This window comes from Acipenser ruthenus, chromosome 22 (assembly GCF_902713425.1).
Source record: "Acipenser ruthenus chromosome 22, fAciRut3.2 maternal haplotype, whole genome shotgun sequence".
Taxonomy (NCBI): domain Eukaryota; kingdom Metazoa; phylum Chordata; class Actinopteri; order Acipenseriformes; family Acipenseridae; genus Acipenser; species Acipenser ruthenus.
The window spans coordinates 19,865,589-19,884,304 of NC_081210.1; the positions used below are offsets into that span (position 1 = coordinate 19,865,589).

The 18,716-nt window shown below is 36.7% G+C and overlaps 2 protein-coding genes across 4 annotated transcripts in view; both read left to right on the top strand.

Annotated features, from left to right (window-relative positions):
• LOC117431388 (sialoadhesin-like) overlaps nt 1-11,185 on the top strand; it is an 11,239-nt gene extending 54 nt beyond the window's left edge. The window contains exons 1-8 of one of the 2 annotated variants that reach the window (XM_058996093.1): nt 1-1,320; nt 3,307-3,453; nt 3,535-3,636; nt 6,052-6,288; nt 6,768-7,022; nt 7,741-7,839; nt 8,888-8,951; nt 9,423-11,185. The exon at nt 1-1,320 is cut by the window's left edge and continues 54 nt beyond it. In XM_058996093.1, coding sequence (XP_058852076.1) covers nt 1,269-1,320; nt 3,307-3,453; nt 3,535-3,636; nt 6,052-6,288; nt 6,768-7,022; nt 7,741-7,839; nt 8,888-8,951; nt 9,423 — 957 coding nt within the window. In that variant the 5' untranslated portion in view covers nt 1-1,268 and the 3' untranslated portion in view covers nt 9,424-11,185. Of the gene's footprint in view, nt 1,321-3,306; nt 3,454-3,534; nt 3,637-6,051; nt 6,289-6,767; nt 7,023-7,740; nt 8,952-9,422 lie in introns of both variants that reach the window. The other variant, XR_009308145.1, reaches the window with a different exon arrangement.
• Nucleotides 11,186-12,633: 1,448 nt separating this feature from the next.
• LOC117431275 (ADP-ribosylation factor-like protein 3) lies at nt 12,634-18,608 on the top strand. Of its 2 annotated transcripts, none has more exons than XM_058996096.1 (6): nt 12,634-12,825; nt 14,728-14,850; nt 16,690-16,806; nt 17,433-17,483; nt 18,169-18,354; nt 18,482-18,608. In XM_058996096.1, exons 1-6 carry the CDS (start codon nt 12,808-12,810, stop codon nt 18,527-18,529), a joined length of 543 nt encoding a protein of 180 aa, XP_058852079.1. In that variant the 5' UTR covers nt 12,634-12,807; the 3' UTR covers nt 18,530-18,608. The 2 variants fall into 2 exon arrangements, with proteins under 2 accessions (XP_058852079.1, XP_033907943.1); XM_034052052.3 differs by having other exon boundaries at nt 12,635-12,825; nt 14,707-14,850.
• The last annotated feature ends 108 nt before the right edge of the window (nt 18,609-18,716 follow it).

Below are 18,716 nucleotides of genomic sequence, written 5' to 3' on the forward strand. Positions count from 1 at the left end.
CTGTTTTATATTAGTAAAGAAATGAAAAATAAAACAATACATCTGAGTGAATAGGTTGTGATGTGGATGCAGTAATGTTGACGAATGCTAAGCTGGTTCCACCAAACACATTTCACTTGTGAATTAAGCTGGATCCAAGCCCAGGAGGTTCTGCTATAGACAATCTGACAGATGTCTCCATTCTTCTGAGACGCCTAACAATGAAGCTATCTAACTTAAGTAACAAGGCTCACTGTTTTTCTTGCACTTTTAATAAAAGCTGAATAGGTCTGGCTGTATATATTGTGGTACATTTACATTGCTTGTTGTGAACATTAATCCACCAGCATCAACTTCCCTTCTGTTTTAAGAAAAAAAAAATACAGATTTGCATCTTATTTACTGTAATATGACAGCTTGGTCCCACTCTCTGTAGGAGATTGATTTCCATAATGCATTTGCATTGATGTGTCCATTTTAATTTTAGAGCAGTACAGGTCCACTGTCCATTGTTTATGAACAGTAATTTCACTCTTCAGCCTTGTTGACTTGAAGTGTAAGTCATTCAAAGAAGCAGCAATAGCAGGCAAGTATTACTTAAATGCATGTTGTATTTTTGAATGTGCAAAAATGTTAATGCTTGATATATTATAATGTTAATACGGTCAACATTTGTAATGTACTGTTAATGATTAATTAGATAGAGGCTGGTGCTAGAGTAAGTACAATAACATGAATTCTAAATGCATTATTAAATGTGTTAAGTAATGGAAGATGGAATTTTTATTTAATAGTATTTATTATTATTATTATTATTATTATTATTATTATTATTATTATTATTATTATTATTATTATTAATTAAGTAGGGATTTATTCCATTCTAAAACCTGTCGTCATTTAAACCCTTTCTGGCATTTTCCAGATTTTTACACACAGACATGTGCTGGCGTTTCACATGCACTATTTGAGGTTTGATTTTCATAACCATGCTACACAAAGAGCTGTTTTTACTGGTATTTAGATGCTTGATTGGGGTTGTTTTGTGTAACTGACTGTCATATGAACTGTCGTCAAAAGAAATGATTTTGCAATAGCCAGAAGCGTGTGCAATTTAGGGAAATTCTGAATTATTTCGCATATTTGTCAAAACTATTGACTGATCTATTTACCAATATGACTGTAGCTGGTTACTTGAATTGTTTTAACTGTTATTTGTGTGTGTGTGTGTGTTTGATGGGCATGATTATATTTTATATTGATTTTCTTTCAGTTCTAAAGTTTCAACAATGAATATCTATGAAGATATTATTTATATAACTGCTTTGCTTCTATGCATTGGTAAGTGGCTTTTTAATGGTGCTTTTAAAAGTAACAAAACAATAAACCTGTACAATCTGAACAGGCTAGTCAGACTCTGTTAAACACAATGCCTGAATGGGTTTTTTTTCCCCAGGTTAAATCATCTTCGTCTTCTCAAAGGACCTATGTGGTATTGAAAGTTTGTACATTTTCAAATTCTATGCTGGTCCACTAAAAACTTTAATCTCTGGACCAACATAACAATGTTTACTTATTCAATACACTCAATCAAAATATAAAGTGCAACTTACAAAAAGTCAAGTCGACAAAAGTTTTGTCTCGTGGCAATGCCAAATTATTTCAAAGGTTTCCCAGTTAGATCCAGTTAAATGCACTCCTATAAAAGATGAGTGGTTTATCCAGGATAACAACGTTAAGCAAATGACAATTGTTCATGGCTCAGATTTATCTGAAGGAGAGGTGTAATGTGAACATAGCTTCTTACCGATTCCTTGTTGGGAAGTCTAAGAATGTGTAGATGTTCCCTAATGACACCATGGACAACAAGTTCTCACCCTGCAGACAGGTACAGGAGTTTTACTTGTTTGCATGACTAAAGAACACAACATAGGGGCTGAACGGGGTTTGAGAGATAATAAAAGTTGATCTGGAAAAGAAAAAAAGAAAACAGAATAAGATAGCTGATACGCTGGATGAAAAATGAAAGGAGACACAAACTAAGACTTTTCAAAATGGAAAAAGAAAACCATGAGTTCATCAACAAGAATATAAACCCATTCAGATCCTAAGAGCAGAACACTTTCAGTTACAAGGTACAAGGTACATATTAGGGGTGTGTTGATATTTGGATTTTCCGAGGAATTCCCTTTAAAGTATTACAGAACACACTGCAGTGTTTACAACAAATGCATTGTTACCTTTGCTGTGTCCCGTGTTGTCCATATCGCATATTACGGAATCTTTTGAAATTTGTTATCACATATCATATCATAAATCAACTAGGGAATACATTTCTCAGTGTTTATTGGGAGTGTTCACCAGAAACATCACAGTGTATCTGGACCACACTCCCTCTTGCAACAAAGCTGTGAAACAAAGTTTCCAGTTTTCAATCAGAGCACCAGCACTGTTGCAGGAGGGAGCGTGAACTGGATACACTGTCGAGTAAAAGTGGAGAACAAATAATTCCCAGTTGATTTACCTATGATGTGTGGATACAAATATCAAAACAGTTTATGGCCTCTGTATGGCAGTAATGTCAGTGCCCCAGGTGAAAGGAAAATTCTCTTCCAAGAGACTTGTAAAGCACTCACCGCTTAAATGCTATTGATTTGGTACTCACTTGTAAAGGTGGGGAAAAGGCAGTATTTTCTTGTTGTGAAATTAACACATGCACTAATAGAATTGTTTGGTTTCATTTAATTAATAAAAACAAGTCTTAAAAGGAAATTACTTTGAAACTGGGTATCTGCACATATAGTATTCTCAGCACATAGTTCAATAAAATAAATTAACTCACCATAAACTCACCGTCATCCATAACTTCAAAAACACTCCTAGATTTATAACGATCTTCTACTAATGAAGCCACAAGCCAAGGTGTTTCTCTGCTTGACTTTAATTGGATTGTATTTTAAATATTTTATTAGATTTTATAAAATGCATATAGCTGCAATGTGGAGTAGTGGTTAGGGCTCTGGACTCTTGACCATAGGGTTGTGGGTTCAATTCCAGGTGGGGGACACTGCTGCTGTACCCTTGAGCAAGGTACTTTGCCTAGATTGCTCCAGTAAAAACTGTATAAATGGGTAATTGTATGTAAAAATAATGTGATATCTTGTAACAATTGTAAGTCGCCCTGGATAAGGGCGTCTGCTTAGAAATAAATAATTATAGATTATTATTTTTTTTATATCTTGGTTAGAACTCCTTTTAATGTCACTATGAAACACTTTTTATATGCTAAGATGATTTGAGAGGTTTGTTACTGAATTTCTTTAACAGGCAGTGGAACACAAATCTCTGGAGGTCTTCAATGTAGTCTGAACCCACAATGCTGCAATCACACAGGAGATGAAGACCATTTAAATGTCGTGGGTGGGGAGAAATATTACTGCTGTGAACTTGAACCAGGGAACTTCACTAAAATTCGTATGTGTTTAATTCTATGCATGCAATGTTTTCCAGGTGACCCAACTAGGCTTTACTCATTTCAAAGATTTTTTTTTTCAGTTTCAGAAACATGCAAAACAATTTGCCTGAAGGAACCAAACACAGAAATTAATAAAAGTCAATATTTCGTTTATAATGAAGATTCGTTTTCCTGCTTTGGAGGTATGTTGTTTTCTGTTCTGCTGAATTATAATAAAGTGCTGGCAACTATAGGCTTTTTAAAAAGGACAGCCTGGTTTGAAGGAAGTTTGCACTTTTAAATATTTAGCAAATATACTTTCATTATACTGAAACTGAGCTTTGTATTGTACATTCAGTCAACAGAAAAGACACAATTTAATTCTCATTCCCTTTATTTTAGCTTTCAAAAACATGTTAATATATTCCTGGAGTGTATTTTGGTATTATTTACTAATCGTCATACCTTAAAGAGAAAGTAGCAGGGTTCTGAAAAATATAGCGTTACACGTCCCCAGGTGTTGCTAGAACTTTTTAAATAACGTACCTGTAATTTTTCTTTTCATTGTTTGCTCTTCTGCTCTGAGAGTGTAAGGATTATTACCCGCACTTTGTCAAACAGGTAACACAACAATTGCTGTTATGCTTTTTTTTTTTTTTAATCGCTCTTCCTGCAGTGATTTATAAAGATCTCAAACCCCAGTGCACTAGAGCAGCCATTTTGAAAAGTGCTTTGAAACAGACTTTAAAGTTATCAGTGTAAAAAGTTGTCAGGATGTTGACAATGAAAAGAGAAATGACAGGTACGTTATTTAAACAGTTGTAGCAACACATGGGGATGGGTGACACTGTTTTTTGGAACCCCACTACTTACTCCTTAAACCCAGTCATTAAAAATAAATTGCTAAAATGAATTATTGTACATGCTCACAGATAAAGTCGGTCAATTCGAGGGTAATAGATGACTGTACCACAAAAATAGAATATGAATATGCTAATATAACAGCAGCACCAACAATCATCATTAAACTAACCTTTACGATTGGCCCCCTAATGATATCTTTCAGGATTTGAAAGTGAAACAACTGTGTCTAAATTTCGACTTTTAAACACTATGCAATTTCATCCCCCTGTCATTAAACTGGCCACAAGGATACCCCCATCAGACCCACAGAGTCTCGATCAAACAATCTAAAATGAAAGATCTAAAACCAAGCTGAAACTATGACAACTTCAACAGCAGATAAGACATTTGCATAGCAGTATGTTTATATATCCCTTTTCGTGTGTGAACTAATTTGTGTACCAGACCACATTGATGACACACAGCATTATTGAATACAATGGAACTGCTGTCTCCTAGTTATTTGTATTACATCTGTTGACTTGCCTGATGTGTCATTAGTGCATTAGTGAGTTTTTTTTAAATTTATTTTATTTAAAATGCCTGATTATTTTTATCTCCAATTTAGAATGTTCCCTTATTACAATAACTTCCCACAGCAGCTCAAGCAAACTGAAGGTCAGTGGCCATCCACTGACTGCACAAGCAAACCAAACACCACTTTATACCCGGGAGCTACAGTTGGCAAGCTAGCGGCCCTGCAGGCATCAACTTGAACTCACTTTGCGCCTGGTCAGTAGGGCCCACTACAGCACGATGAGGAGAAACAGTCCTTGATAATTTTTCCTCCAAAGCCAGTCTACCCCTCCACCCTGCAAAAACCAGCAACTGCACTGCTAAGACACGAAACTGGCCTCCCCTGACTACTATTCACCCTGCACACCATGCGGTCGTGAGCCACTTTGGAAAGCCAGTCTTTAAACAGATGAAATCTGAATAAAACTTCAGTCCAGTTTTAGTCCATGCAGCTATATTATAGCCCTTGATGAAATTAGTATCACAGTTGAATCAGGTGCAATTATCTGCCACCTCTGTACTGCCTCACAACATTTCTAGGGAAGTGAAATGAAGCAGCATTCCCTGGTTTAAACTTGGCCACCCCAAATGCGCACGTTCAGATTGTGTTTTGTGATGCTGGCCGTGTGTAAATATTTCCTAAGTAACCAGGAACTGGTGCCTGATTATTCCATATTTATTTGTTGTCGGTTCTTTGCAATCATACTGAATGGTTCATCATGGTTCATGTCTTTACTTGGATTGTCTGGGGAATCCTAACTGCCTGGCACTGAACACACTTCCTCATTCCATTTGTCATGTGACAACGGGACGCTCTCAACTGTGCTGGCTCCACCTTTCTCAATATACATGCAGTAAGTGTGGCTTCCAGAGCTGAATGGAACAAAGGCTGAACATTTTAGGGGAGTTGCGAAAACAGACTTGTACTATATGTAATGGCAACAGGTAATTGCAGCTGGTCTCTTATAAACAACATTTCTTTTTGCTTTATTACTCATATTTCCTTTTTTATTTAATAAAAAGCTAGATTTAATAAATCATTTATTAGCCAGAAATATTTCAATAAGTGGGTTGTGCCAGACCAAAGTCACTTCAAAAGGGGGTCCCAAATAGATGACGTTTGAGAACCACTGGAATATAGAAAACAGTCACTTAAACTTGCATACAACAAACGTTTTGTTTGAATCTTTTCTTTGCAGATGCACATATTGAAGCATCAAATACAACTGTTGATGAGGGAGACAATATCAGCCTGACCTGTTCAACTCATGAAGAGGTCCGAGGAACGAGCTGGTTTAAAGACGATGGAATACTGGTCAACAGAACCCAAAGCAATAATCTGACCCTCACAAAAGTGCGTGCCAATGATGCTGGGTCCTATTTTTGTACTGCTACAAATTGTTGTGCATCGAATAAGATAAATATCACCATAAACTGTAAGTACTGCCAGAATAGCTGAAGTTAATTAATTAAAGGAAGTTTACAATGACTACCAGTGAAGTGAGTGTATGTGTTAACTTAGTGTCATTATTGTACTTTTATGAATTCTGTTTATTGAAATCCTTCAAAGGAGGTCCCATCATACATATATACTCTATATATTACTGCTTATTAATTAAGGGATGCACTTATCTTGAAGATGGGGTTTTTTTCCCACATGTTCTATGGCCCTTTTCAATCAAATTACCAAACAAGCTGGTTAGTGCTCATAATCACAGTTACAGATGTGTCAAAGTTCCTGTACATCTTATCCTGTGTATAGATATAACCCTGTGCATACAACACTAGAAGCACAATTTAAAAGGAAAAACAAAGCGCTCTACTTATGTCTAATTTCTGAGATCTTTCCTTCTGCTATTAATAAATAGTGTGTGTGGTTTGGCTCAAATTAGTTTTTTTTTTTTTTTTCTGTAAGGTTCTGCTTTCAGTGTTATTATTAATGCCACATCATTGGCTGTCAACGACATGGATAATATCACCCTGATCTGTATTACTGATCATGAAGTTCAGGAAGTTCTCTGGTTTAAAGACGCTGTACTCTTCAACATAACCCAAAGCACTAATCTGACCATTACAAAGGTGTTGAAAAACAGCACTGGATCCTACTACTGTACTGCAATAAGAAGCTGTGGGAACAGCACTTCTAATAAAATAGACATTACAGTTACTGGTAAGACTGGTCATATGAACAGCTGCTGGGTATACATTATTAAAAGGGAATTGAGAAAGTGGCTATATGCCGATGTAGTGGCTATGCTTTAAAAGGCTACATTATCTACAAACAAGTTTTCCACATTACCTGCTGTACCTGTGTGAAAACAACTACCTTCATATCTGAGTCCATCTGTGACATACAGAGTGTGAAGCAAGGCCCAGGGGGACATTTTGTTTTAGTGTATTATGCTGCTGAAGATAATCCAAAATGGTAGAATGTAAACAAAACCAACAAGTTAAAGAATAAGTGTCTTTACCTGGCTTTGAGGTGCTTTTGAGCAGGTCTGGAAAATCCAAAGTGCTTGTACTGAACAGCCTTCATTATTCCATTCAAATCACATGGACTTTCAAGGCTGGAATGAAATGAGGAATTACAGTCCTCCAGACAAGCTCAAAACCAGGTAAAGACAGATTTGAGAAAACTGATACCTCAATAGGGAGCAACAGAAGCCAGAACCGCTCTGCCATATTACAAAAAATAAAATAAAAAGCAATTCGAATTTGAAGCTATTCATATTATTATTATTGTTTTTGTTTTATTTTTTTATGATAAAGGCATGTTGTTCCAAAAGTGTCTGGTTATTTCTGTTACAATATTTTAAACAAGAAGGAGCTGTAGCTGCAGGAATATGTGTTCCTTACTTTGTCTAATTCTTTTTTTCTTTTTCAAACAGATAGTTCTCTTTTGATAATTATCATATGTGGCCTTGGGGCAGTGGCCTTTCTCATTTTGTTTGTCATTGTGATGAAATGCATGATTAAAAACTCACAAGGTAAGATTCACTGTGGATGGGTGTATCCAGAAACTAGAATATGTGGAATGTGGGATTTGGGATCATTTGTAAGTATTTATCATTGTGGACTTAGAGTGTCAATAATTATAGGGTTCTGATTTCTCTGGGTTATATAAAAATTTAAAATAAGGCAAGATTGGTAGGGTACGTCCAACGTTTTATGTTGAACAAACATTCACATATGAATATGTACTTCTAAAATCTTTTTTCCGTCCATTGATAAAACATTTTACACTGTTTACCTTCACACGGTCTACCTTAATGTTTCCATTGAAATGTAACAACGTCCATCACAGCGATTTGGCACCCTGCTTTCTCTATAATTCTTTGTTCTTTACCTTGCTTTGACCATGTTTCATTAGACCATTTAGCACAGTAAACTTTTATAAGAAATCCCCCAACATTCTTTAGTAACTCCTAACATATGTACTGGTTTACTCAATCTGTATATCTAAATGAGTCCATGATCCCAGTGCAAGGGCTTTATCTTTGAAGTTAGCTGCACTTATTTCTTATCAAAGTGTATGTAAAGGTCTTTGATTGCGTTTCCAGGAGTTACCACACTGAAATGCTGTCTGACAGAGGGGGCAACGAGCCATATATGATCCTATCAACCTTAATAAATGACCATGTTTAAAATGACATTAAAAGTCATGTTAGTAGCAATGTGTATGTTAAGTGGTTACAGACCATGCATTAATATAATTGGACTGATTGCAAGTTTTGATTGAGAAACATTTGGTATCAATGGTAACAGTTGGTATTGAATGCCTATAGCAGTTCAGCACCTATTTATCAACAGGTTTGGGCACAGGATTGGCTGAGTTACACATTTATTCCAGTGTGGGATAGAATCTGAGGCATATAGTCCAGGAACCACATTCCTAACAGATGTTGGCTGCAGTAGATTATGTACAGTAGTGGTTTAGAAAAGAACATTTAAACATAGGAAAGAATCAGATTGATACATCCAAAAGTAAGACAGGAAAGAAAAAGCATAAATCTTTTATCTTTTGTATTTCTATAGCCAAAAGAAAGCCAAGGACGGTATCAGATGCCAACAGCACTACCACTGTAACTTCACAGTACTGGTAAGTATGTTGAATGGATCACAATGAGTGTATAGTGTACTCACACAGATATAACAGCACGGTGATAATGTTATAGTGATAAACGCGCTTTAAAATAAACCTTGTATTAACAAGATCAACAATGAAGAATTTGAAGGCAGTTTTCTACCATAAAAAGGGAAGTGTGTATTTAATTGTCTAAAGAGTGACAGATTTAAATGTCTTTTTCTAAACCTGATTTTTCACAGACCTTAATGTAAATGATTTTTATTGTATGTCCCAATGTTATTAAATCTGTCAATACATCATCAATGATAATACTTCTAAGATTAAGAAATAGTAAAATTGTAAATAGAAGTACCACAGGAGACCAATTCCCAGCCTAACATTTAATTCATTTGGAGAAAATAAAGAAAATTAGATGGGTTTCATTTTTGATCAATACAACTGACTACCAGACTTTTCACATGGTTTTCTATGCTTACCTCACAGATGCAAATTCACCAATCTCAGGGACCAGTCAGGCCTCATCAAACATCAGTTTGTCCTCACACAGGGCAATGAAAACACCTGCCCTGATCCACCACATCTTATTTCACTGGGACGACAGAGGCTGAATTAGCTGGTGAACAACTGTGAACGACGCTGTGTTGCACAACCAGATATGAACTACTATAATGAAACCGGATCAGCAGACTCTCTTTCTTTAGCCTTTTATTAGCAAGAAACTCAGGATCAGACAGCACAGATTTTACAACAACAGATGTATATAGAAAAACAACAGTACGCAGTAATGTATCGGACTAGGGGACCGGTTTGTGATAAAGGACAGGGGAGTTTATTATTTTGGAACTCTAAATTAAGTTGCCGACACCTTAAATATACGCCCTGCGTCCCAATGGAGAGTAGTGTATATTACATTCCAGTAATATCCAACATGTTAAATACATTGCTGTGTCTTTATATATATATTAGTAAGCTCCAGCGCCCTCTAGTGCACAGCAGCGTATTGCCATCACTAGATGGTGCTGGCTCATATGTCTGTTAAAAAAAATTGAAAACCGCCACTAATTTGCATATACCTATGGCAGGTAACAAGAACTGAAGAGCAGCTAATGAACCCAGGTGAAAGCCACTTAAACACAGACTTATTAAATAATAATAATAATAATAATAATAATAATAATAATAATAATAATAATAATAATATAACTTTTACTCTTTTACAAATATTACATTTCTTACCTGTTTAATCCTATGGTGTATGTTCTGCATGATTCTGTATCGGTTTTTCAGCTTAGATCAGAGATTGCCAAGCTTACTATGCAGCAAAATATTTCTGCTTAAAAAAAAAAAACTTAATTGCAGAACATTCTGTAAATAGAGCACCAAAAATGAACTGCAAAAAAAGTGAACCGTGTTGTGGTTTTAGAACCAGGAAAACCCCATTGAGATGGAGGCATTAGCTTAAGTCAGATTTGCTAAAGTAGTGCTAGACAAGAATTTTAAATCCATATTCCTACTCTAACTGCAATCAGGCACAGACTTGTATCTACTGCATTGTTCTTGAAAATGCTTTATGTCCCCAGCTAAAGTATAAAGACCAAAAGAACTAAAAGATCTTAAACACAAATACAGGTGGCCTGTGTGATAATGCTGCTAATACTGATAAGAATTGAGGAAATGGGGTTGATTTTACACCCTTGGGTAGCACTCTTTATGATGGTCTTCATAGAAGCTCTGAATTGCTTTCCATTCAAGACCACCACACTTCATCACCATACTAACCTTAGAAACATTTATGTGCCAACAAATGAAGTTAGATTACATTTTCTCAGTTTAGTGACTTATGTTTAATTGATGGTGCAGGCATTATTTGTACCTATTAAATCATTTAAACAATCTTGTCCATCTTTGTCTTAAAACTGTACAGTACATTACAATACAACTGAATGTAACTTTAGAACTAGGAAATAAAGTTTCTTGAGCTCTTTTAATGGCATTATTCAATCAAATTTTCCTCAAATACAGTTTAACACATTTTCTTTTTGGAATTTGTGAATGAATAGTGCCACAGAAAAGAGAAATAATGCAGGTGCTGTAATTCTTTGATTGAATATGCCTCTTGGCTTTGTTTAGATGGTAGAAATATAACTATTTTATCTAGGCCTGCTTTATGTAATTTTATGTTTCTATTAATGATGTATTTGACTTGCTTTGTAGAACGGGATATAGGATAGAATTATAAACTAATAAAAGGTGCCAGTATATTTTCCAAAATGTCTCTTTGGTGTGATTTTGTTTTATGTGAGAAACTGACCGACCAACACTGTACCTGCCCTGAGGGCCTATTATACCCTGCTTGACAACTGCAGACAAAATTGAATAGTTATATCAAACTGCAGTTACAGTTGCGATACAGTATTGTTGCAGGTGAATCTTCTAAGTGGAATTGAACAGAATCTGTGGATTTCTAATTACAAGGTTGTATGAAGTTGACAGGCAGATTAACATGATTTGTTCTCACTGGCCTCTGGTATGCATTAACCTCTTGGTCAAATATACTTAATTTGTCATTCCCAATACAAACTTAGAGCTATCAGTCTGACAGAATAGGAGATCAGCATGACTTCCTGTAACCATGTTTAAAAATGTAAGTTAGACAGACAGTACATACAGACACACTGACAGATGCCTCCATACAGTTTGCTCTCAAACACTCAATAACTTTCCTGAAGACAGGATAAGCGATTCTCTAGAGATATGTCAAAATGTATATGTGACACACAGATGGACATTCATACAGACAGACAACCTCCATAAACCTCCAGATAATGATACATTCACTCAATGGTTTGTGCTAAAGAATTTCCTTCTCAGTGTTCATAGCTGGATCAGCGGCTCTCTAGATCCATGAATGCTTCTCTGTTTGTCACACTTACACTTTTACAATTATGATTACTCAAACAGTGCTAAAGGTTATTAGCTAGTCTGGCTGTGTGGTTCTCTAGATGTGTAAAGACAGAAGTTTGATATACAGACAGCCTCTATTTACTACCATATTCTGACACTACTAATAACCAGTATTAAAAAAAAAAAAAAAAACTCCTTACAAAGTTTCATCATATTTAGGATAGCGTTTCCCTAGATACACGTAAAAATAAAACTGACATACAGACAGGCATCCTCGTTATACCCCCAGATTACAATACACTCAATATCTGTGCTAAAGAGGGTTCTAGCAAGTTTCATCCCAATGTGGCAAGCTCGTCTCTAAATCTATATGCAAAACTTTCAAGTGTGACATATGAGCAGACTGATGTCAGCCTCCTCGATATACCTACGGGGAGAGGGGGGGGGGGGGGGGGGGGTCAAAATGGTGAGGCACAGGCAAGGCAAATATGATTCATCACAATAACAGCAAAGCACTGTAAAAACATGGTTTACCACCATAAGTCATGTTAAATGCATAACCTACACATGGAGCACTACAATGGGCATGCAAATTTACGTCCATTATCTGTAATATGCGCAGAACTAAAATGAAACACCTTGTTTTAATGGACTGCTGGACTATCTTCACACATGACGTCCTGAGAGTGACAGGTGGCGTGGGGGGGGGGGGGGGGGGGGGATAATCCAGGTAATTATTTAATACAGGGAGTGTATGTTGAAGCTGGCAGCTAATTCTGGAGCCCTAATCCAGAGAGAGAGAGAGAGAGAGAGATCCCTGTGGACTGTACATATTGCATAAGGGAAGACAGCACCCACGGACTCAATCCAGCCTGTAGGGTCAACTCAATTTGTGTCTGCGTGGCTGTGACTATAGAATGTAGCTTTCTTTCCTCACTTTTATTCCTGAAGAAAACAAGATAAAATGGGAGAAGTTCAAAAGGTATGTATTCTATCTGTATTGTCAGTTTGGTGAGTCACCAGTCTTTAATGAGTTGAAGGGTTTTCTTGAGCTTGAAATAGTTGGCTTTGTATTTCCTTCTTTGAAGGTGGGGTTGTCACCTTTTAAAGAGATAAAATCTGGATAGCTGGGGATGGCTGTCGGGTTTGAAGACATGTTTAGCTTTGGACGGGAGCAGGGAGTTGTCATAATGCAGGACTCTTTTTAAGATTCGTCTGGTCAATATTTAGCTTCTCACATTCAAGAATGTTGTTAAAATACGCTGCTAATACTAACATATAACACAAACATTTACTTTGCAATCTAGTTCTTGGAGTACAAATGAATTGTGTAGAGTAGAATTTGACCTCCATTTATCCCGTCTAGACACAGGAAAATAATATTGGAATACATAGACTGGCCAAACCCTGGACTGATATTAAGGAACAGTATTGATACCGATAATAACCTGAAGTCATTTTTTTTTCAAGAGTGACATAACCTCAAGGTACTGGACAGCCATAGAAGTGATAAAAATATTAAAATATTTAAAAAAAAATTAAAAAAATCCTTAAACGTTGTGGTAACAGTATAATTAAAAATGAATAGATTCATAGCTTTGGAGGAAGGGAGATGCACATCTTTAAATATTGTAACATGCCTGGGCACGTTTAAATAAATATGCTCATAACCTACACTGATAGTGTAGACATCAGATCATCTGTGTAAAGGGATGCAGATGAGAATTGTAAGATTGCTATTGTCAATATTTTTGGTCCTGCATGTGTGGGAACGGGGACAGAGTCTCTCCTACTCTACTGAAAGAAAACATTGAAACTCATTCAGTCTCTTGCAAGACCTACAGTTGTTTGATCATTTGAATTAGGTTGGTGCCTGCAAGAATACAAAAACCTACATTGATTCATGAATTTGTTTTTAAGATGGCTGGAGTGGTAATTTATTTGGACACTTTCAAATGATGCTACTGCTTTCTAGCCCTCAAATATTGTGCCATCTTCATTAAAATGCAAAAAGCAATATGTCAATAGGTCTTATTCATAATCATGTACTGAGAAACATTGAATTACAGATTTAATATAATCCAGGTTAACAGAAAACATATGAGATGACAACATAAAAACAAGCCATGTATGAGTCGCTTATTTCCAGAAAAAAAAGAATAAAAATCCTATACAATTCTAATAGTATACACTCACAGAACACATGCTTGATTGATGATGTAAATATGATATCTATTAACATGGATTGATAAATTGACTATTATAGAGAAATTAGCTCGATGTTTATGGGTCCCTAACCTTTTAAAAAACATTTATAGTGTAGTCAAATAACCTGCCCCCCTCAGCCAATATGAAATCTATAGCCAAAGTAGGCTGTGTGGTGTTGGAATATGTGTAGCTGGGTACCCAGGAGAGACATAGACAGCTTTCATGATAAACAATATAAACATGAAATAACATTTTAATATGCAGTTTATAGAACCATTCTTCTGACTCAGAGTCCTGCTAGTCTGCTCCTCCTGCTAGTTTCCAAAACTTCCTCTGACAGCCTACTATCACCTGCAAACTAAAAGATAAAGACCCCAGAATCCCTTTGCAATAATGCAATCAATCATGCAAGTCCAACAGTCTTGGAGTCATGCCAACAACAGCATATCCATCTACTAAAGTTTACTAAAAAGGTTGCCAGTTAAAACCTACAGTACAAGCGCAATACAGAAAGCCACTTTTTACTGGACCTTGTAACTGACCTGTGGTCTGGTGTGAGCATATCTTGGAGATAGAATCTGCACGACCAGACCCGGGTGACCTTGCAATGTACCGAGTCTTATTCACGTTTGTTTATTTGTACTTGCTTATCCAGGGCTTGTTCTCGGTCCTCCAGAAGCTGAAAGGCGCTCCAGAGCAGGAGTTGAGAATAGTTCTCTTGGGCCTGGACAATGCAGGGAAAACAACATTACTGAAGAAACTGGCTTCAGAAGACGTTAGCACCATTACACCAACACAGGTGAGCTACACTACTGGGAAAAGAGGGGGAGGGGTTAGGATTATGAATGTGTTATATATGCAGAATTATAGGATTAGGTATCATTTAGATAACTTGACCTTTTCAGAGAAGTAGTAATAACATAAAAAAGGGGTTGAGTGGCATATCTAGCTTTATATAAATGCACTTCCCGTGTGGAAAAATGCAGGCCGCAACTACAGGCAGAAATAATATTTTTAAATGACATATTTGCATAACTGCTGTAGTAAAAAAAGGGGCAGTAGGTCAAGGTCCATGTATATGGAACAATGGATGAAGAGGTGATTAACAATGTAACTGGCAGGGAAACACAGAGCTCTTTCTGAGCAATTATCACATTGACTCCTGCTGGGAGCCAGCATGGCTTAGCTCAAGCTACACAGAGACAGCCTGGACTGTATCCAGAAGATCAGAACATTTTCCAGCTCTGAAATCAGTAGGGTTGCGTGCTGTACTTTTAAATTTAGATCCACGTAGAGAGCTCCATTGGAACGCTGGTGCATGGGTATCAAACAAAATAAAGTACATCTTATGATATACAAGCATAGGGTAATACCACATCAAAAGGGCAGAGCAAAAATGATTAGCGGACTTGACTTTATCAGTTCACCAATAACCAAAATGTTTTATTTATTTATTTATTTATTTATTTATTTATTTATTTATCATTTACCAAATGCTGCCAGTGTAAGAACGTATGCTGATGATACCGTGATATTCCATAAATAAAGATTTAGCGGAAACCGAACAGAAGCTGCAATCTGATTTTAACACTCGGCAGAAATGGTTTAGAAACAATAGGCTTGTAATGAATGTAAGATGAAGGCTTTGCTTTTTGGATCAGTGAAAAAACCTGATACAAAATGTGCATGTCGGCTGCCAATTAATCCAACTATTAACATATCTTAATTAATTTATTATCGCTTTAAACATTCACACCATGTTCCATCAGAAAGAAGGTTCCATTATTGATGATGGGAGTTAAAATGGACTCAGTTTATCATGGAAGAGGAAGACTACATTGGCTACGGCTAGTAGAAATAAAACTAAATTACGTAGCTTGTCTTAGATAAGGCATTAAGAAACTCACCCATCCATTTGTACAATTATCATTGTCAAAAAAGCCAATAAGGGAGACAAACATTTTGCTAGCACAGTTTGTAGATTGAATATTTCAGTTCTGGCTGTGAATAGACTGGTTTGATGTATGTTTTATGTTGTTTTAAACCATTGTGATGGTTTGTTTTGTGATTAGTCTGGATGTATTGTGTATATATGGTAACACTGTAATTGCTGCCTGTTCTGTAAAGATCTCAGTGCTATATATAATATAAATGAAATTTGTACACGATTGTATTCATTACGATAGTGATCATAAATAACATTTCAGTCAGTTCAGTCTATTATATGTACATGCAGAAATAAAACAAAGCTGTAACCAGACAGTACAAGTTAGTGTGCTGAAAATTTCAAAACTTTATAAAATTATGTTTTTTGTTTTCATATGCTGTTCAACAAATGTTGTATTCAAACCCCAGCAAGCAGGTAACTCCCCCCATCAAGACATGATAACAGAATGATAATAACCGGACACTTTCATAGCAGGTCAATGCAATCCCACAGTACCTCAGTCTGTGCAGTTCTACTGAGCTTACTCCTCACTTTCAGCCTGTAAATCGATTGGTCTCCTAGATGGCGGTCGCTCCATGGCTTTAAATCTGCAGGTCTCCAAGGAAGCACCAAATGGCTAAAAAGGCAGCAAAACATTCATTTACGTTAAGAAAAAAGTACCTGTATTTCACACACTTCCTTTTCTTGCAGGGCTTCAACATTAAAAGTGTGGCTTCTAATGGTATGAAACTGAACGTCTGGGATATTGGAGGTCAAAGGAAGATTCGGCCTTTTTGGAAGAAATATTTAGAGAATACAGACTTGTTGGTGAGTTGCCTGGTTTTATGGTTAACTGTAGAGATATACGTTAAGCTTAAATGTCATTTTAATATAGTTTTTTATTTCTATTTTATGTTTTACTGGAGTAATTCTGAATTCTGTAAAGATTTACAGTACAGTTTTAGCTTGTTTTTTTTTTTTTTTGGTCATGTTGTTCTTCCTGTTTCCTCAACAACCATGTGACACCTTGACTTTTCCAAAAGCAGTAAGTGGAGTTGAAAGACCAAAAACCAACCATTCATAAACCCCATCATTTACTTATTTTTAAAAACAAAACAAAAATATTGCAGTTTAACAGAAGACACCAGAAAAAGTACTTTCCTTGATTGCATGTTGGCTACTGACTATAAATCTGACTGAACCTTTGTGAAATCCCCCGTTCTGGTAATATAAATCTTGAACAGTCCAATACCAAGGGAACAGATCAAGGATCCTTGACACAAGCTGGTGCATCTCTGTGGGTTTATCCTGTATAATACAATTGAATCGTTTAGCTGCAATGAAGGCAAAACTTGGCATCCTAATAATGAGAACCTATTAAGAACCTATCCATATACTCATTTGCTAATCCAACAAGGAGATATGAGGTTAGCATTCATCTTTTCTGGTTGCAGATTTACGTCATAGACAGCGCAGACAAGAAACGTTTTGAAGAAACAGGACAGGTATGTGTGTTTCAGACTGTTAGTTGCTTGATTGTTGCTCCTTTTTCATTCACTGATCATTGATAAATGTTACCCTCATTTTTTAACCAATTTGAAAAGCCACTGAAACCCACTTACCAATTAGGTAACCTGAAGATTAATGTGCAACCTCCATTCCCACGGTCTCTCTTCACCAGCTGAACCAGAGCACCAGATATTACCAAGCTACTGGAGGCAAAGAACCAGATGGAAGGTTTGTCTGGATTGACTTGTGGGGTGCTTGACCAGTAGGGAGTGCTGAAATACAATGATCTGAACTATCACTAATCATATTATCCACATCAATGCAGCACAAAACCCTATGCAGCATTCCCTGTGGGCTAGCTAAGGTCAGCAACTCAGCGCCACCAGGATTCAAACCAGCCAGCTCCTCTATGACTCTTCCTGCACTCCATATGGAAGTGCCTTCAATGGATGATCCACTGGAGACCCTGTTTGAGTCTGTATATGTGGTGGGAAAGGGATAGATATGCCTGTGAACCCAGTTTCAATACTGTAGTTCATTACAGTACAGTACTACGCTTGATGGGTCACATAGTAAGAGAAGCTTTTAGTTTACGATCACCAATCCAGAACACACTGTAAATGGTAAAACACATGTGAACACATTCCTGTCTGTAATCTTGCACTTCAACCTTTCCTGCAGGAGTTATCCGATCTTATCGAAGAAGATAATCTGAAGGCAGTTCCAGTGCTTATCTTTGCTAACAAGCAGGACCTGGTGACAGCAGCTCCGGCGAGTGAAATCGCAGAGGGGCTGAACCTCCACACGTACAGAGACAGGGAGTGGCAAATCCAGGCCTGTGCTGCCCTGTCAGGGGAGGGACTGCAGGTAAGGGAGGGCCGTGACGCCAGACCGCTGCTAAAACCATTCACTTTCTTGGGAATCACCTGGCTAACGGCACCACTTCTGTAGTTCTCTAATAATTCTGACCACTGAATATATTTTTTTTTTATAGGATGGAATGAACTGGATCTGCAACACCATTGTGAATAAGAAAAAGTAACCACAGCATCACCCAAAACAAACAGTACTCTCCTCATTCTTAACTGTGTTTAAATACTAAAAAAAAAAAAAAAAGAAAACAGTTAATCTCAAACTCTTTCTCTTGAAACTGTGCATTCGGCATTCAATTCTGTCAAGAACAAACCAGTACCCTGTTGTAGTTATTACAGACCACAAGTTAATTATTG